General features: G+C 33.0%; 2 protein-coding genes across 4 annotated transcripts in view; one reads left to right on the forward strand and one right to left on the reverse strand.

Moving 5' to 3' along the window:
- The window catches only part of LOC114333974 (zinc finger protein OZF-like), a 231,802-nt gene that overhangs the window by 70,139 nt on the left and 139,502 nt on the right, over window positions 1–22,161 (reverse strand). The window lies entirely within an intron of this gene.
- Window positions 1–22,161, forward strand: part of LOC126879819 (zinc finger protein 664-like) — a 58,294-nt gene that overhangs the window by 13,467 nt on the left and 22,666 nt on the right. For both annotated transcript variants that reach the window (XM_050643111.1, XM_050643110.1), the window contains exon 2: window positions 15,257–15,376. In XM_050643111.1, the coding sequence (XP_050499068.1) occupies window positions 15,257–15,376 (120 nt within the window). The remainder of the gene's footprint in view (window positions 1–15,256; window positions 15,377–22,161) is intronic.

Raw genomic sequence — 22,161 nt, forward strand, 5'->3', positions numbered from 1 at the left:
CGAGGAGCACCATTCCCATCACTGACGAATGCAACACCATCACTTACCATCGGAAATGATAATCTCTCCTTGTTTTTGTCACGAGATTACATTGAACAATCTCCTGATCTACCAATTGCTGTGAAAACCAAGTTAGGATGGACTCTTGCTGGAAATGATGAAATGTTAAGTGGAAGAAAACAAGGAAATTTCTCTATCTTCACTCGCAAGAAAATTAGCGAGGATTTCTCTGAAAACATGAGTAACTTCATTGCAGCCGAAGATTGCACAACATTCAAATCTGTGATACCAATGTCAAAAGAAGACGTGCAAGTTTTGAATATTTTGGAAGAAACGACGATTAAGAAAGAAGGGCGTTGGGAAACAGACTTACTGTGGAAAAATGATGTTCTACCTTTACTTCGTCTGAAGAAATGGTAAGAAAGAGACTGTTAACCATGGAAAGCAAAGCCGATAAGGATCCAGCTTTTGCTAAGTTATACACAACCAATTTCGAAGAATATATCTCAGCTGGATTTCTCCAAAAGGTTAATGTATACCCTAACGAAACGGAAGACAATCGATGGTACCTACCTCATTTATTTACCTTTCACCCGAGTAAAAAACCAAGACGTGTCTTTGATGCAGCTGCAAGAAGTAAAGCACAGTCATTTAATGATTCCGTTCACACCGGACCGGATCAACAACTTGCTGCTGTTCTGATGAGATTCCCATTGACTGTAAAGCTATGTTGGAAATTCAAAGTAGACTGGGATGATCAAGTACCAGACGTTATTGGCATCCGCTTCCAGGAAGAGTTTCGATTAATTCCTGAGATTCCAAGATTCTACGATGTGGATTTAAGTAAGGAATCTCAACTTCACATCTTTTGTAATGCTAGTGAAGAAGCATTTGCTTCAATGGCTTACGTACGAGATCATGCGAGAGGGAGCTTAAGTGTTTCAATCATCGCAGGAAAAAGAAAAGTAGCAAGAGCCAAAGGAATCTCAATATCAAGGTTAGAACTCAATGCTGCAGTTGAAGGAGCCAAGTTGAAAGCGTATGTGGAAAAAGCTTTTGGACAAGATCTTAACTTTGCAAGCTCTTTTCTATGGACTAATTCAAGGACTGTAATGTGTTGGTTGACTACACAAATGGAAAGATTCAGCCAATATGTAAACAATCGGGTAAACCTTATTCTAGATTACTCTACGTTGGATCAGTGTAATTGGATCAACAGGGAGGAAAATGTTGCCGATGAAGCCACAGACCTAAGAAGTTCCACAAAGACGTCAACTTCTTGCCATTGGCTCAATGGACACAGTTTTCTGAAATCGGAGGAAAATAAATGGCTAAAGATTTTGACATTACCAACTGCTGATGACAGTCAACTTGAGAAACGGGCTATAATCAACTTCATTCATGAGAGGGAGCAGTTATGTAAAATGCTTGTGCGGATGTCGAGAGGATTGAAAATTTAAATATTTATTTAAATTTCATTTATTTGTTTATTTGTCATTCATTTGGTTGTTATTTGATATTTGTTTTAATTGGTTCTAATTTCTTTAAGATTAATTAATCTTAGAGAGGGAGAATGTTTCAGTATGTTTGAGTTATTATTCTGGACTATCAACAAAATAAGAAAATTAGTTAGTGAAGAAATCGTAGGTAGTTTTTCAGTCGCTATCTACGGTTTATAAGTTAGTATTAAGTCTCTCCTATTTAGCTATTTATATTATTGTGTTTTCAATTTATCAATCAAAAGCAAAATAAAAATTAAATTAAATTTTTTTTTAAATAACGCGGGCACATAAATTTGATACACCCTGTATATTGAGCTGTAAATATTTCTTAGAATGTAGTTTGGATATAAGTGGATTTCTCTTTTAATGAGCTTTCCGATGAACCATTAAAGACTTTTGTGAATAATTAAAGAGAAAATAACGATGTATTTAGATTTAAAATGGAAAAATATTGTTTAGGGTAGAGGTAATTATCAATTTCTAGAGAGTGATAATTAAAAGAAAGTTGGAAATTTAATATCTTTGTGTCAACCCGAGTGAATGTTGTAGAGTTTCCACGAAAGTAATTAGGATGGTAGGAATAATTTTGAAAATGACTGTTTTGTTTGTGGAATGGAAAAGATTGTTTCTGATTCTTGGCAATGTGGAAGGGGAATAGTTGGATTGGATGATTGAGAGAGTTTGAAAAAGAAGTCATTATGTTTTTGGCATCGATGAGGAGCGGTTCGACGTGTTTAGTGGATAGATAGTTAGCAGATACCAGTGGCTGTTTGATAGTGGAGAATAGTGTTGAAAAGTGGAACGAGAGACAGATGAAATTGAGACGAAATACTTCTTTGATTCTGTATTATTGTGAGAAGGAGAGCAGAGAATCTTTGGAGTTTTGTTTGAATCGAGTACGTGTCAAAAGAAGGCCCGGCTTGTTGGAGAATTGGTGCTGGTATGCTGATAGTTTTGAAGCTGGACAACGGAGAGGGCTTTGATGAGTAGCCTTTAACATAGTCAACGAGGGAGAGCTGTTTTGGCTCATGAGAAGACATCAGAGTGAGTGAAGCAAAAGGTCAGTCAATTTATGTGAAAAAGATTTTTATGTTCGGAAACTAAATTTTGAGTAAAAGGCATATGAATTAAAATTAAAATATTTCAAAAAGTAAATAGTAAATATAGGTAATCTTGCGAATACATAAATTTGTTTTGTTTAGTTTGTTTTACCAAAGTCATCGGGAACAAACCGATAAATTGTTTTTTTAACTATAATAAATTTAAGTGGTAAAAATTTCATTCGGACATCTGTGTCCACAGGTTTTTAGATTCGATAGATTTCAGAGTATTGATTTTGATAAATAAAAGACAATTCTGTATTTTTATTTTAATATTTTGCTTTATTTCTTTTCCCTATTTTATCCCGATTAGGATCAACTCAGAGATACTGAACCCACGAGAGAAGATAAGTATAACGTGAGATAATTTGGATTTTTTTTAATAGTATAAAAAAGGCACCCTGAGATTTTTTATTCAATTTTTATGTATGATTTGCGACAATTAAATAATTAATTAAATAAATAATAATTAATATAAAATTAATAAGAAGCAGATCATAACAATATATAAAAAATTGAGAATTGTCAGTGTCAGTAGAAAAAGTAATAAAAACGTTGAAAAATTTGTAAAACGAACGAAATTTGACTGAGTTTCCATTAATTAGCTGCAGCTAACCTAATTTGATTGATTTTTACTTCGAAACCTGGCAAATTAAGGAGTAGAACAAGATAAAGAAGTCAATCTAAAGTAAAAGTTATCTTGTTCGAAACAATGTTTTCAGCAACCCAATAAAAGTTGACATTGACAGTTTTGGTGACAGTAATTAAATATTTGATAGTGATCATTGTTGATTAGCGTTTGAACAACCGGCCCTTAATGTTCCAATTAATAATTAAATTGTAACAATATATATATATAATGTGAAAGTCAAGACTACAGTGGAACCTCGACAAGTCAGATTAATCGGGACCACGGCCAATCCTGGTTAGCCGGAGAGTATGGTAAAAATTAATAAAATACGGTATAATTACAGATAAACTCCATTATAATTCCAAAAACATATGAACAATACATCTAAATTACGTAGAGTTGTATACAGTATTGTTAATTTCTTGGTAAAAACTGTCAAACTGAAAAAATGTTTGTGTTGTCTTATGAAAATCGGTCCGGGTTAGCCGTAATTCAGGGTTATCGGAAGCCGACTTATCGGGGTTTCACTGTACCTAGGTACTTGTCTAGGTCAATATTTGATGTAACAAAAAATTTCATGAAAAATCCTTTGATATAAAATTAATTAAAATCCATTTAACCATCTGGTGTCCACAATGCAGTACTCCGTGCCACATTTTAAAGTTTTAATAAGCTTTACCAATATTCTTTTGTACACACCACTATCTATTTAGGTATGTGCTAGTGACTAGCTTTAAATTACTACCTGTGGCTATTGCATTTTCTGAAGCGTGTTATCAGTTTGATATTGAGCTTTGAAGTGAGAGTTGTTCAATAAATTTTTTTGCAAAAATCAAAGTGAGAAAAAAATTCAATGTGATGTGTGTTTATTAGAGTACAGTAGACTCCCGTAAGTTCGGCCACCTCGGGACCGGACCCTAGGCCGAACTTAAAAGTGGCCGAACTAACCGATGCTTATCTAAAAAAATGCCCATTTATTGTTTGTATGGATCTAGCAAAAACAAAACACTTGTACATTAAGTAGAAGACAACACAGATGAATACCGTGACATATATTTAACATGTATGAAAAGATAGACCGTTACAAAAATACTATAAAACAATACTTACAGAACTCTAGGCCTAATAAAATTTAAAAATATTATTGCACATTGGTGATTTGGTTTCTTAAACACTTAAAAAAAGTCAGTATTTTTTTTCTGAATTTTCTTTTCTAATGATTTTTGATGTGCAAAGTGTGTGACTAATGCTCAGAGAGCTGGCCGGACTAAGCGGAGACCGAACTAACCGAGGCCGAACTTACGGGAGTCTACTGTAATTCAATTATTTTGTATTTAGGTATTTTACTTTTGGAATGTTTGTGACATTTATTTTTGTAGTAAACGTTTTCTTTTTTCAGATTATATTGTAAGACTGACTACTCGTTTTTTTAGTTTGCTCCTGAATCGTTACATTACGTTAAAGTCATAAAATAAAATGTTGAAAATAACGTTTTTCTTCTATTATTGTAACAAATTTTTGATTTAACATCTAATACTGTTGTTTATATGTGTGGCATTAGGTACAGCACCCATGTAACGTTACGAGAAGGAGCTAACGGAATGTTTATTTATTTATTTATTTATATATTTATACAGTGTTCTAAATTATATAACAATTATACAATTATGTAACATAAATTATCATAATATAACAACAAAGTGGTTTGAGAAAAAATAATTCTATGAGTAGTACAGTTACAAAAAATAAAAAAAAGAATAAGATAACATTAGGTCAGTACAATTATTACAAACAAAAGATATCACCTAAACCAATTCAGAAATGTTCCAAGGTATAACGGTTTTAAGTTATCTAATACATACAGGTCATCTAATCACAATACAAAAGCTCTGGCCGAAAACATTAAAAAGTTAAAAAGTTAGGGAAGAAATATGGTTTTTAAAGCGGGAAACTGATATATTAAAAATTTCGAGGTTATTTAATGAGTTAGCTAATCGAAGAGTTCTAGGAATAAATGTGTTGTAAGAATAATTGAATCTATGAAAAGAGACATAAAAGGTTTGCACCTGCCTAGTCGAACGACTGGGGATAAATAGAGATATTTTGGAGAGAAGCTCGAGGCAGTTACAGAGCCCGTTGATAATTTTAAATAAAATTATTAAGTCTCTTTGTTTTCTGCGTACCTCAAGAGGAGGTAAGTTTAGTATGCGCTCTAATACAGAATAGTCCTAGTATACATGCATCTTAGTGGCAGTATATCTCAGAAAATTGTGTTGGACAGCCTCAAGTTTCAGTTTATGAGTAAAGTAATAAGGGGACCAAATTGTGGAACAGTAATCGAAATGAGATCTAACCAGGAGAAATAAAGGGATTTAATAGCTGAGATGTTTGTAAAGTCTCTGGTGGTTTCTTTTTATAAAGCCAAGCATCTTCATAGACTTCTGTATTGTACTGGAAATGTGTGATTTATAGCTAAGGGCGGAGTCACGGATCACACCTAGATCCCTAGTTTCAGAGGCAGAATGTAAGGTCAGATTATTTATACTATATTCGAAGATGATTGGATGATGAGTTCGGTGGAAACGAAGAATATGGCATTTGGATGCATTCAAACACATACCATTTTGCATACACCAGTTAGATAGGCCATCAATATCACCTTGTAGACTAAGTGAATCAGCCTCACATGTGATTATTTTAAAACATTTTAAATCGCGAATAACAAAGTTTCACTTACTTGGGAACAGGGTATTAGATCATTGATAAATATATTAAACAACAGAGGTCCCAAGTGTGATCCTTGTGGTACACCTGAGGTAACAGAGATGGTATGAGAATAATGATGATTAATCCTGACAATTTGCGATCTTTGCGTAAGATAGCTCTTGAACCACTTTAATATAAGGCCATCTACTCCGTATAAATAAAGTTTATGAATCAAGAGCTCATGATTAACTTTGTCGAAAGCTTTGGAAAAGTCAGTATACACAGAGTCAACTTGTAAACCCCTCTCAAGAGCATCTGTCAAAAAATCAACATATGTTATGAGACCCAATGCTGCTGAATTTTTTGGATGTAAATCCAAATTGTTGGGCCCCTATAATTGGCGAGAAGTCATAACTTAAATAATCGGAAATAATGCTCTCAAAAACTTTAGGAATAGCACTAAGAATACAAATGGGACGATAGTTACCTATATCCGATTTTCGACCTGATTTATATATTGGAGTGACATAAGAGTTTTTCCAGTAGTCTGGAAATTCCCCTGTTAATAAAGACTTATTAACACGTTGACGGACAGAACGTCTATAGGCGTCTAATTTCCATTGATGTAATGTGACACAACGCCTATAGACGTCTTTTTAAAATAACGAATTGTGACAAAAAATCGGTATCATATGCATATTAAATGTATTAAACAATAATGGTCGTCGTCCACATGTTTGCATTACTTGTTAAAAACTCGTTGTTTCCATAAACTAAGAATTTCAGCAATTTCCTTATTCTACTTTGCAAAATATATAAATATAGTGTCACAACACGTGCTTACACTTTTGACTTAATGTCCGTCAACGTGTTAAATATATAAAAAAAGTGGGCGCGATAGAATGAAGCTGAATGTTTTAAGGGAAGTTATATAAGAAATGTTAATTAATTGTATACCTTTTATAGTATGATAAGATTGATCCAAAAGATGGCATAACCCAGACATCCAAAGTGAAAGTTCTCCTCCAACACCAAATTGTTCTATATGGTCCACATAATGTTCAGAAAAAAGTCACACCATTTTGAACGTCGGGTTTGGGGAAGAGAGGGGGGAGAAATCGGTAAATTCGTAGTTTTTTGCGTTTTTCGTCAATATTTCTAAAACTATGCGGTTTAGCATGAACAACCTTTTATACAAAAATGTTCTACATTAAATTTGAAATAAAAAAGGTCCAATGCATAATCCTTCTAAAATGAACGGTTCCAAAGTTACAGAGGTAGTATAGTATAATTGGTCCAAAAAAGGCCTAACCCAGACATCAAAAATAAAAGTTTTCCTTCAACACCAAATTGTTCTATATGGTCCACATATGGTTCAGTAAAAAGTTACATCATTTTGAGCGTCCGGTTTGGGGGGGGGGAGATGGGGGAGAAGTCGGTAAATTAGTAGTTTTTTTACGTTTTTCGTCAATATTTCTAAAACTATGCTTTAGCGTAAACAATATTCTATACAAAAATGTTCTACATAAAATTTAAAACAAAAAAGGTCCTATCCATAAGTGTTACAAAAACAACGGTTCCAGAGTTACGGAGGGTGAAAATTGGAGGTTTTCGATACTTTTTATATTCTTTGGGCAATTGATGATGATTTTGGGTGGTGAGGTTGACGTTTCTCCGAGGGCTTATCACTAACATACCATCGGCAACTGAAATAGCAAATTTGATTTATAAAACCCAATCCTGTTAAAGAAAATCAGTAGGAAATTGCCCAAGAACTATAAAAAGTATCGAAAACCACCACTTTTCACCCTCCGTAACTCTGGAACCGTTGATTTTATAACAATTATGTATAGGACCTTTTTTGTTTTAAATTTTATGTAGAACATTTTTGTATAAAAAGTTATTTACGTTAAAGCAGAGTTTTAGAAATATTGACGAGAAACGTAAAAAAACTAGTAATTTACCGACTTCTCCCCCATCTGCCCCCCAAACCGGACGCTCAAAATGGTGTAACTTTTTACTGAACAATATGTGGACCATATAGAACAATTTGGTGTTGGAGGAAAACTTTTACTTTGGATGTTTAGGTTAGGCCTTTTTTTGGACCAATTATACTATACTACCTCTGTAACTATGAAACCGTTCATTTTAGAAGGATTATGCATAGGGCCTTTTTTATTTCAAATTTAATGTAGAACATTTTTGTATAGAAGGTTGTTTATGCTAAATCGTATAGTTTTAGAAATAATTACGAAAAACGTAAAAAACTACGAATTTACCGATTTCTCCCCCCTCTCCCCCCCCAAACCCGACGCTCAAAATGGTGTGACTTTTTTCTGAACATTATGTGGACCATATAGAACATTTTGGTGTTGGAGGATAACTTTCACTTTGGATGTCTGGGTTTGGGTCTAGTTATACCATACTATTATAAAGGATTTTTCATTAAATTTTTTGTGATTGGTGGTATACAGTGAGCTAAAAAATCAATAAAATTGAAATGGGAATACGCTGCATATATAGCTAGGAGCGATCTAAACAAAATGGCACAGAACAATTCAAACCTGGAGACCATACCAACACAAAAGACCCAGAGGCAGACCTCCTATGAGATGGACAGATGATCTGAAACGAACTGCCGGGAAAAATTGACTACAAGTAGCATACAACGAAAAACAATGGAAAGGAAGACTTGAAGAGGCTTATGTTCAGATGTGGACGTGAATGGCTAGACGAGGAAGAAGAAGCCAAATACAGGAAAATTCTTTCCTTGTGGAATTTGATGTAATGTTCCATATGCCAAATGCCTGCAGTATGATCAGTTTATAAGAGAGAACTTAAAAAGATTTACTTACCAAAAATATCCAAAAAAAGTTGTTATTGAACAAAATACTATGTACACGAAACATACCCTATCACCCTATTATTGCTTAAAAAAGGAGACAAAAAAGATCTGAAAAATTATAGACCTATTACATTGCTTAGTGTTATGTATAAATTGTTAACTATAATAGAATACTAACCAATAGACTAACTAGTAAATTCGACAATTATTATCAGACCAAAGAACAGGCAGGATTCAGAAAATGCTACAGTACATGTGATCACCTACTGACAATGAAGTTACTTATTGAGAAAATAAATGAATACCTAATACCCATGTTAGGTATATATGGCATTTATAGATTTTGAAAAGGCATTCGACTCCGTAGAACACTGGGCAGTGAAACAATCACTACACAATAGCAGAGTAGATTACAGATATACAGAACTAATCTCTAATATTTAGGGTGAGGCAGATAACTGGCCTATTAGAAATATCTCGAGATCTAAAGGCAACAGAATCATGAAAATTGGAATAAAGGGGTTTTAAAGGATGATCTATTAAATGAAAATATTTTTATCTCTTTGTAACTTCCGGTTATACCGGAAGTTGCTTATAACTTCGTTTTTTTTTAAATGGGACACCCTGTATATTTTTACATTTTAGGATTCTCTTCGATGTCTTCTTTCTTAAAATATGAGGTTTTGTAATATTATACAGGGTATTTTAAAAGATAATTACGTTTTTTTATTAATTTCGTAGCAATATTCACACCCTGTAGAATTGTAGTAGTTTGACATCTAAAACTCTACTTACGTTCAAATAATTTTTAATATACTCTATTATTGTTAAGTATCATTAGTATAGCTAACTTTTTAATTTTAGTATACAGGGTTGGTCGAAACTCGGAATGAGTATTTTCTGAGTTTTCTTAAATGGAACACCCTGTATTTTTGTATTGTAGTGAAATGGTATTTTATAGTACTTTTTTATTTCTTAAGCATTCCCTATACCTTACTGCTTTAATTTGTGAGTTATTGGTGATTCAAGCTAAACATTAATTGCAACAAAAAATACGTAAAATTTTATTAGGCTGGCCGTGAAAATACTCAATCCCAAATAATTTTTCAGAAATAAATACATATTAATCCAGACTGGTCCTTAAAATTACCAATAATGGTTTAGCTATCAAAATACCTACTTAATTAAGATTGTTGGTGCGATTAACAATTAAGCACAAATTAAAGCAGTTAGGTATAGGGAATTCTTAAGAAATAAAAAAGTACCATAAAATATTATTTCATTACAATACTAAAATACAGGGTGTTCCATTTAAGAAAACTCAGAAAATACTCATTCCGAGTTTCGACCAACCCTGTATACTAAAAGTAAAAATTTAGCTATACTAATGATTCTTAACAATAGTAGAGTATATTAAAAAATCATTTGAACGTAAGTAGAGTTTTAGATGTCAAACTACTACAATTCTAAAGCGTGTTAATTTTGCTACGAAATTAATAAAAAAACGTAATTATCTTTTAAAATACCCTGTATAATATTACAAAACCTCATATTTTAAGAAAGAAGACATCGAAGAGAATTCAAAAATGTAAAAATATACAGGGTGTCCCATTTAAAAAAACGAAGTTATAAGCAACTTCCGGTATAACCGGAAGTTGCAAAGAGATGAAAATATTTTCATTTAATAGACCAGGGGTGGCCAAGCTCCTTGATAGTCCGAGCCACTTTTCATAAGTTGAAATTTTTCGCGAGCCGCAATTAAATACGTATTCAAAAAGTATGTAAAGAAGGTATTTACAAATTTTTAACAGAAATTTTATTTATTGAAAACAGAAATAAATTTACGAAATATTAAGACTTAATATAGTTTTATTTTCGAGCTTGATCTTTGGGATATTTGGGTCATGTATATTGGTAATAAAAAATTCACCTTATGAATTACATATGTTCATTTCAAACGAATTCAGAAAAAAATGAAGAGACGATTCAAAATATTTTAAGTCTTGAAATCTATATACTTGTTAATGACTTCATCATCATCATTCTCTTTGCCCTATCCCTATGCGGGGTCGGCTTCCCTAATTGCATTTCTCCACACAATTCTATCTTGGGTCATATCAATGTTAATTTCCTTTACCAACATATCCTGCCTTATCGTCTCCCCCCAGGTCTTCTTTGGTCTTCCTCTCCTACTCCTTCCAGTAATCTGCACTTCAGCTATTCTTCGTATTGGGTGATTAACGTCTCGACGTTGAACATGACCAAACCATCTTAACCTATGCTCTCTCATTTTGGCATCAATTGATGCCAAACCTAGACTTCCCCTAATATACTCATTTCTAATTTTATCCTTCTTTGTCACTCCACTCATCCATCTAAGCATTCTCATTTCCGCCACATGCATTCGTTGTTCCTCTTTCTTTTTCACTGCCCAACATTCTGTTCCGTACATCATAGCCGGTCTTATGGCTGTTTTATAGAATTTTCCCTTCAGCTTCATTGGTATTTTTCTGTCACACAACACACCACTCGCTTCTTTCCACTTCATCCATCCAGCCCTAATTCTACTGCATGCATCTCCATCTATTTCTCCATTACTCTGTAATACCGATCCAAGGTACTTAAAACTATTGCTTTTCACAATCATTTCACCATCCAAAGATACCATATTATTTGTAGTAGCTCCATACTCGTTAATGACTAAGATGTGTAATCCAAATTACAAATTATATCCGTAGCAAGAGTTACACAAATCTGTCTGGAGTCTGTTGATTTACTGACTTTAATTTTGCGCCACTGTTAATGTTCATTCGTGCAGTTTTTGATGTGTCATATCATTTTAAAAGACATTTTGAAACATATGGCACGATAATAATTTTTTTAAATATAATAACACAAAATTGAAAAGGAACTCGGGTACATTTATCGAGAGCCACAAGTAATCCTTCAAAGAGCCGCATGTGGCTCGCGAGCCGCAGTTTGGCCACCCCTGTAATAGACCATCCTTCAAAACCCCTTTATTCCAATTTTCATGATTCTGTTGTCTTTAGTTCTCGAGATATTTCTAATAGGCCCTTTATTTGCCTCACCCTGTATAGAAGGCCACAACTACGATCCAACATGAAAAAAAAAACACCTCATACCTATCAAAAGGGGCACTAGATAGGGAGATACGATTTCTCAGAAACTCTTCAACCAAGCACTAGAAGACATTTTCAAGAGATAACAATAGGAAGAATATGGAATCATCATTAACAGCCAGTACTTAAATCACCTAAGAAACGCTAACGATATCATCCTTATTCGCGGTGTGCAAGTACTTGGAAGGGGAAACGAGAAACGACCCTGCGCGAGTCGCGGAGAAATATTGCAACTATCTTAAATAATTCATATTGTCAATTGAAATTGTCAAATTGACGTATATTTCATACCTTCTGTCAATGAAGCAGAAAAATTATATATTGCTCCACAATATTGATATGATATGCAATTATTATATAAAGGTAAATTTAATTAATTTTATTTTGCTTGCAGTACTGCATTTTAATAACTAATTTTATTTACTACATACAATTGTTGACGTTTTCATAACATAACCTGAATCTTATTTTTTCTTCTTATTATTTTTTTGGACTATGGCCTTGACAATTATCCAGTAACCAGGACTAATATAATTGGCCAATATAATTAAAAGTGCGAATTTTAGTATAGAGCGTAGAAATAGGGGTCGCTTTGCCGAACTTGCACGGTCCCAATAGCTACAGACAAGGAACAACTACAAATGATGATACAACAACTAGATCAAGAAGCCAGTAAAGTTGGTTTAAATATGAAATACAACAAAACCAAAGTGATAACAAATCAAGAAGATGAGTTAAGAATCGTAGTTAAACAAAACCAAATAGAGGAAGTGAATGAATACAATATACTTAAGACAAATAGTGAAATTAAATAGAGACAACCAAAGGGCAGAAATATGTAAAGAGACGATCGAAGTTAGCGTGGGCCTCATTTGGTAAGCTCAACTTCATGTTGAAGAATAAAAAATACCCTCAATATAAAAAAAAACAAAACTCTACGACCAATGTATTCTTCCGGTCCTCACATATGGATGTCAAACATGGACATTCACAAAAGCAAATATGGACAGAATTGCGAAAACACAAAGAGTAATGGAAAGACAAAGGATCAACATAAGACGGTCAGATAGAAAAAAGGAATTAGTGGGTACGAAATATCACATACGTCACGAATGCTACTCATCAAACAGCTAAAGTAAAATGGAAATTCACCGGTCATATTATTAGACAAAAACGAAAGATGAACTAAAATTATTACAGAGTGGAGACCTTGGACAACAAACGAAAGAGAGGGAGACCACAGATGAGATGGATAGATGACCTAAAACACCAAGCCGGCTCAAAATGGATCCACATGGCTTAGGATAGAGAAACATGGACGAGCAAAGGCGAGGCCTATGTCCAATATTGGATGTTGTAAGTCTGATAGATAGATCCAAAAAAAGACTGCCCCTCTTTGTTATTAGTATAGCAAGAGGGTATCACATCTATGAAACTAAAGGTTATATCAATGCATTCGGCTTCACTTACTGATTAATCTAGAATGCGACTTCATATGCAGTCGTGTCCGTGAATGTGTTAGGTTAGTTTTGATCATAGACTGCATGCTGGAATCTAAACCTGTTCCCCCACTGCACAGAGAAAAATGTTGTAAACAGGGTAGTCATCTCTTGTCTTGTCTCACTTGTTCGCTAAATTCTGCTGATTAGAACTATACAGGGTGTTTCATTAATAATTGTCCATATAGTAACTGGAGAAACCTTAGCCCAAAATACGAAGATTTAACCTAAAACACTTAAATAAAATGTGGTTCCTTACTGAGTTACAGGGTGTTTTATCTAAAAATTTAAAAACTATTTTTGCTCAGCATTTTAAAACTATTCGACGTATCCTTTTCATACTTGGCAGAAAGTGCGACTACTATACATCCTACTAAATGATGATAAACAAACGTTTCTAGCTATTACCAGAGTCGTACGACAGGGGATAGGGAATGGTTTACCTTTCTCAAATTCTACGCCACTGGAGGAATTATTATTTTGGTGCCATTTTTAGATTCTCCAATACTTTCTACGTGAATAATATACTCTCCATTGGTAACGATAAAGTCATTAGTTTTCGAGATATTTGAAGTTAAATATGAAACGGCACAGTTATTTTGATTAATTTATGATATGATTCATATGGTTAAAATTTAAAAATTATTTGTACCCAGTACTTTAAAACTATTTTGCGTATCCTTATCATACTGGGCAGAAAGTGTAGGTACTGTACACCCTACTAAATTAAGATAAATAATTGTTTTTAGCTACTACCAGAGGCGTACGACAGGGGATAGTGGCTGGTTGACCCTTCCCAAATTCTACGCCACTGACGAAATTGCTATTTTAGTGTAATTTTTGGACTTTTCAATACTTTTTATGTAAATAATATACTCTTCATTCGGAACGATAAAATGATTAGTTTTCGAGATATTTGAAATTAAAAATGAAGCGACACAATACATTAATCAAAATAACCGTCTCGTTTCATTTTAACTTCAAATATCTTGAAAACTAATGACTTTATCGTTACGAGTGAAGAGTATATTATTTTCATAGAAAGTATTGGAGAATCCAAAAATTTAACTAAAATAGCAATTCCGCCAGTGGCGTAGAATTTGGAAAGGGTCAACCATTCACTTTCCCCCGTCGTAAGCCTCTGGTAATAGCCAGAAACGTTTGTTTGACATAATTTAGTAGTTTGTACAGTACCTATACTTCCTGCCAAGTATGAAAAGGATACGTCAAATAGTTTTAAAATGCTGAGCAAAAATAATTTTTAAATTTTTAGATAAAATACCCTGTAACTCAGTAAGGAACCACATTTTATTTAAGTGTTTTAGGTTAAATCTTCGTATTTTGTGCTAAGGTTTCTCCAGTTACTATATGGACAATTATTAATGAAACACCCTGTATAGAACTCCATCCAATAGTTGCCATCCAACATTCCTCATGTAGAGACAAATCCACCTGTTCAACAACCCACGTGATGTGGAGTCATACAGGGCATAAGGACCTTATCTTTATAAATTTTATCCATTGTTTGGAATTTTAAGTAACAATGTCTATAACATTTGAAGGGTTTATACCCTGGTATTTTTTTGGTCGCTCAGCATGAGATCAACCAGTTCTAACACTGATGATGATATTTTTATCCCTTTCACTTTTATTTGTATCCCTTTAAGGATTTTAATAAATTTTATACCTTTTATAAATGATTTTTCAATTAAATTTTTTTGTGATTGGTGGTATACAGGCAGCTACAGGAAAATTCTTTCCTTGTGGATTTTGTTATTTTAAGATTATGTGAACTGAATCTTGTAGAATATTTATATTCACTTTCTTTATTAGGGATGGAATGTAAAGTTGAAGTTAAGAAAGAAATTAAAAAGTGTGACCAAAATGATATAGAGCTGCCCACATCAGTAGATCTGGATGAGTTGAAAAATGAACCAGGGGAAGATTATCCAGGTAAGAAAAGTAATAAAAGGGTTTATTTTTATCTCGTATTGATAGTATGGATCAAACACGCTTTGCTAGATTTCCTGACTCCTTGCTTTAGCTGAACTCAATCTGTGAGTTTGTATGAACTGGCGACTACTGGCGAGAAAACATCACATTTTCTACATAACTTCTTGCTAACATCATTCATGTGGTTATCATATTTATAAAAAACATTTAATTATTAGACAGTAAATTTTCCAATTAATATTTAAATTGTTAAATATACACAGTGTCTCATTATGAATTGTTCATATAGTAATTGCAGAAATTTTAACACAAAATACGACGATTTGACCTAAAACACTTAAATAAAATGTGGCCCCTTATGGAGTTGCAGGGTGTTTTTTTTTTAATTATAAACTATTTTGTACTCAGTACTTTAATACCATTTGACATATCCTTGTCATACTTGGCAACAAGAGTAGGTACTTTACACCCTACTAAGTTATGTTAACAAACGTTTCTGGCTACTACCAGAGGTGTATGATTGGGGAAAGTGAATGGCTGTCCCTTCTCAAATTCTACGCCAGTGGCGATTCTGGAATTTTTGGATTCTCCAATACTTTCTATGTAAATAATATACTCTTCATTCGTAACGATTTTTTTGCCTGTAAATTAACAGTAATAATTCCGCATAATAAAGTCACATAATTATGACATGTTTTTCATTAACAGCGATATAAAACATAAAGTAATATTGACCTAAACCCTAAAACGTGCAGTAATGCTTTAAGGTCATGGGTACATAATTCCCAAATATTTTACGACTATCCCTACTTTTTCTGTCTTTACACGGCGTGTAGTAAAATTCACACTGGTGTTTACATTACGTGTAGTAAAATTCACACTGGTATGGATATGTAAACATTACTAGAATGTCATTCTACTTGAAAATGTCATCATTATCTTAAAGAGATGGCTTTTGAATGTTCTTGGATAACTGTTATTTATTGTATAATTGCAAATTATTATTTCAGTTAATAAATGTGATAATTTTTTCACTAACTATCTATTCAGTGATTGTAATAATTTATATGTACAACAAAAACTAATACTCAGTCGAGAAAAGAGGAAAAGTGTTAAACTGATTTTTTAATAATATATGGTTACTATGGAACGCTTACAATTTTGAACATCTTTAACAACAAATACTTGTATCACAGAATATATTATACTGTTGAATTCTTGGCTTGGATCTTCCACAAATAATACACAATAAATAACTTTTTATTAAGTTCACGTCTTAAATCAATGAATTATCAAATACACTATATATATATGCTTTCTGTTGTTTTCCGGGTTTGACTCCGCGTTGAATAATTTTGGTTTTGAGAAAAACCATTATTTTGACGACGTTTCGGCAAGATCTCACTTGCCATTGTCAAGTCAGGTAGTTCCGCTTCTCGCTGCTGCTTGAGTAATGCTTTAAGGTCATCTCCCAGGACCCCCAGGATTTAAGGTTCCAGCTCCCGCGGAAACTTCAAGTGTAACATATATATATATATATATATATATATATATATATATATATATATATTAATATCAATATTATTTAATCAACAACTCAAAATATTCCCGATGCCACGTCAAATATTTAAAATTGTCACTGATTGTCACGGTCTGACTGACGCTGACAATATTCTTTTCGACTGAGTGGGTTGTAAGACAAAGATAGATTTGGAAAATATTACCACGGACGTTTTGTTTGAATCCTGAAAAAACTAATAAATACTTTTAAAAAATTTAAACGCAGAATGAAAGACTAAATTATTACCGAGGGCCGAAAGTCCCTTAGAATAAACAAAAAGTTTATTTTGAATGAGATATTTGAAATTAAAAATCACACTAAATTTTCTTAGTTTTTCACTTCTGTAACTTATTAAGATAAACATTATAGAAGTTCTCAGGGACTTTCGGCTCTCACTAATAACGTAATCTTTCATTCTGCGTTTAAATTTTTCATAAATACTTATTAGTTTTCTCAGGATTCGAAAAAAATGAATCCCCATTTGAATAGCATTGCAGCCGAAATTACGTACCCATCCTCTTAAGAAGACCGATTTTGATAAGTGAGACTGAAACATGGACTTTATCCCAAAACGACCAGAGACTATTTGGTCTACTCATTCATTCATTATAGTATGGTATAACTAGACCCAAACCCAGACATCCAAAGTGAAAGTTATCCTGCAACGCCAAATTGTTCTATATAGTCCACATAATGTTCAGAAAAAAGTCACACCATTTTGAGCGTCGGGTTTGGGGGGGGGGAGAGGGGGGAGAAATCGGTAAATTCGTAGTTTTTTACGTTTTTCGTCAATATTTCTAAAACTATGCAGTTTAGCATGAACAACCTTCTATACAAAAATATTCTACATTAAATTTGAAATAAGAAAAAGGTCCTATGCATAATCCTTCTAAAATGAACGGTTCCAAAGTTACAGAGATAGTATATTATAATTGGTCCAAATAAAGGCCTAACCCAGACATCCAAAATAAAAGTTTTCCTCCAACACAAAATTGTTCTATATGGTCCACATATTGTTCAGTAAAAAGTTACACCAATTTGAGCGTCCGGTTTGGGGGGAGATGGGGGAGAAGTCGGTAAATTAGTGGTTATTTTACGTTTTTCGTCAATATTTCTAAAACTATGCTTTAGCGTAAATTATGTTCTATACACAAATTTTCTACATAAAATTTAAAACAAAAAAGGTCCAATACATAATTGTTATAAAATCAACGGTTCCAGAGTTACGAGGGTGAAAAGTGGAGGTTTACGATACTTTTTATATTTTTTGGGCAATTTATAATATTACTAATGAAAGAAATTTTTTTGTAAATAAAATTTGCTATTTCAGTGGCCGATGGTATGTTAGTGATAAGCCCTTGAAGAAACGTCAACCTCACCACCCAAAATCATCATCAATTGTCCAAATAATATAAAAAGTATCGAAAACCTCCACTTTTCACCCTCCGTAACTCTGGAACCGTTGATTTTATAATAATTATGTATCGGACCTTTTTTGTTTTAAATTTTATTTCTTTACCATTTCTTCCTATCCTTGCACTGAACTTTCCAATCTTTAACAATAATTGCTCTTATATCTTCTATATTATCCAGAAGTCAGAAGCCTTATTTTCTAGACCTTCTTCTACACCTGAACCATAGTGGTGTCCAGTTAGTTATCCTTCTCATAAAGTAGCAATTTGTAGTCCTGATAGCTAATAGAGATCCGACGGTCTTTTGATTTATTCGCGGGGCAGCAGAAACTGAAGGACTAGAAGCAAAATATTTTATATATGCAGGAAGGCAAGTGAGGCAGCATACAGGAAACTGATAGTAGACGAGAGAGTATGGAAGTGGGGCTGAAAGATCATGAACTTGTGGAAATGGAGAAAGACTAGAGAGTGATAATTATGGATCCAAAAAACCAGCAAAAAACAAATAAATCTCAGACAACGACAACGAATTTGTCAAAGGAAAAGAACAATTTTGAATTTTATGATAATAGCAAGAAAAAAACAACAAAAGATATCATAAGGTCCAAAGAACAGGGAACAAGAAAGAAAAATACAAAAGAAATAAAAAGGAATATACTAAAAACAGCAACATTGAATATTAACACGTTATTAAGGACGGTAAAGATGGAAGTAGCAAGACATTAAAAAAATACACACTAGACATCGCCACGATGAAGATACAAAAAAAAACATGGAGGAATACAAAATAGCGACTAATAAAGCCAAAGGAACAATTAAAAAAGAATGATGGATTAAATGAAAAGCTGAAGGATATTGAAAAAGACAGACAAAATCATAAAATTTACAATTTTACAAAAAAGTGAGAGCAACAAAATCTACGCCCAGTATTAAAAGAGGACTAAAAAGCCAAAAAGAAGAAACCATACTTGAAGATAAACAGATCAGCAGAATATGGGAAGAATATTAAGAAAAAATTCTAGTCACTACTGAGGACACACTACGATGAAGAAGTAAGACCAATAGTACAAGATAACGACGAAGTAGAAATTCCCACAGAAAAAGAAATTAAAAACCTTCCAAATGGAAAAGCAGTAGAACATGAAATAGCAGTGGAATTAATAAAATACAGAGGAAGAGAATTACATAAGAAAGAAATAAACAAGCTAATACAACAAATATGGACACAAAACACACTACCAGATGATTGGAACAGAGGTACTATAGTATATATCTATAAAAAAGGAGATCGGGAGCAATAACCTTATTAAACAACACATTTAAAATTCTAATTAGTAAACATATTAAACATGAGACTTAAATCATGTGCTAAACTAACATTAGGAGAATACCACAACGGTCCAGCAAATAATTCAAAAATCGAGAGAATACAACAGAGAAATGCACGTAATATTCATAGATTTCAAAAGCGCTTTTGATACAATTAATAATAGCATAAGAGCTGTGAGACATTTTTGAGTAGGTATTTTAGGCAACCTGAAAATTTTACAGGTGACTCTTCCATGATAGCCTAATACAAAAATTCCGGTCTGGCTGGAGGGTAGCGGTTATTTTCCCCAAAAATCCCCCCCCCCCCCCCAAAGTTAAAAAAGGGTAAAAATTGTTATTACAAAAAATATCATTGACGTGACTTTAAAGTATATAAATATTCAAATATAAAAAAAATAAACAGGCCAGGCGATTTGAGGGCGATTTGAACTCTGCAAGATACTTGCATGGGCGCCCCAGGATTATTTTCAGGGGGTGCATCTGAACTTCAGAAGATTTCATCTAAATCTGTACATACTATTAACGAGTATTAAATATACAACTATACATGCATAGCTATGTACATTCCTTCCGGGCAGGAAGGTTCAATTGTTATTTTGACAGGGTATTTTTTAATATTAAAAATAAATATTCTAAAAAAATGGATTTTTTTTGGTGAAATGTTCCAACTGCCATGTGATCAAACAAATTACGCGTGCATATAAATGAAATGCGCTGTAGGTAAGCAGCAGTGTGAGAAATAGCGTATACCGATAGCTGTTTGCGTCCTCTGTTGTAGCTGAGCGAGTCCGTTCGCTCAAGAACAATCACGTGACCTGGCGATACCCATGTTGTTGTGCCTCGAAACTTTAGAGTAATAATTATTATATATTATAGTTTTTTAGATAACTTTTTCTTAATTAAGGAAAAATAATACGTACTATACAATAGATTTTGCAAATATGATAGAAAAAGACAAATGTATTATTATAAATACAGTGGAACCCCGATAAGTCGGCCCCCGATAACCCGGAAGTCCGGCTAACCCGGACCGATTTTCATCAGATAAACATTTTGATTTTCAATATTTTGTATTTTTCAATTTAATTGTGGCTTATTTCCAATCAAAATAGTTAATTATCAGACAATCCTTTCAACAATAAAAGTGTATGTAATATAATATTTGAGAGATAATGTGTCTAGACTCTCTGTGTCGTGTACTTATGTGTGTAATTTGAACACGAGATTAAAAATTACTCATAGTACACGCCGCAGAAACAACAGCCAGCTGTCTGTAGTATCTATTCCTTTTTATTTCAAACTGTCAGCATTGTTTAGGAAAGACTATTTAAAAAATTCTTTTATAAACAATGGTCTTTAGTATTGTGTGTCTTGTATTGTTTGGGTTTGGTTTTTTTTAGAATTGTAATGAGTAGGTAATATGTACTGTGCATATTTATAAAAATATTTCATGTTATTTCAATTCTAACGGAGTTTATCTGTAAGTATACCGTATTTTATTAATTTTTACCATATTCTCCGGCTATCTCGGATTTTCGATAACCCGGATCGGTCGTGGTCCCGATTAATCCGAGTTATCGAGGTTCCACTGTATATAGGTAGAAAAGTATACAACTATAAACTAAATTAATTCGTGTCCGAATTTTGTACTTTTTCTTCGAACTCCTCATTTGAGCTTAAATATTCATTCTCTTCTTCTTCGTCAGACTCCCCTCGAGACTCAGATTTCTCTTCTACATGATCTGTAAATAGTTGTATTATGTATTTAGAATTAATTAAAAATTAATTAGTGATTAATTAATTGAGTTACTACGTACTTTCTGTCCTTTTATACGAAGTCGAAGCCTGGACAATCACGGGCGCATCTGAAGAAAGGCTTGACATTGTTGAGATGTGGTGTTATCGAATAATGTAAAAAAATATCATAGACACAACACGTAACAAACACGGAAACATTGAGAAAGATTAAAAAGGCAAAAGAAATACTCAACACTATGAAGGAAAGAAAAATGAGCTAAAATAAATAGTCGGACTAGAAGGGAGTCTGACGAAGAGGAAGAGAATGAATATTTAACCTCAGATGAGGAGTTTGGAAAAGAAGTACAAGATTGGGACACAGAATTAATTTAGTTTATATAGTTTTATACTTTTTTACCTATATATTTATAATAATAAATTTTTTTTCTATCATATTTGCAAAATATATTGTATAGTACGTATTATTTTCCATTAATTAAGAAAAAGTTCCTTAAAAAGTATAATATATTATAATTACGCAAACAGCTATCAACAGCTCTTTCTCACACTGCTGCTTACCTATAGCGCTTTTCATTTATATTCACGCGTAATTTGTTTGATCACCTGGAAATTGGAAAATTTCATCAAAAAAACCTGTCTTTTTTAGAATATTTATTTTTAATATTAAAAAATACATAAGTATAAGAGTTACGTTGCACACTTAAAATACAAGAAAAAAAACACAG

This window comes from Diabrotica virgifera, chromosome 2 (genome assembly GCF_917563875.1).
Source record: "Diabrotica virgifera virgifera chromosome 2, PGI_DIABVI_V3a".
Taxonomy (NCBI): Eukaryota; Metazoa; Arthropoda; class Insecta; order Coleoptera; family Chrysomelidae; genus Diabrotica; species Diabrotica virgifera.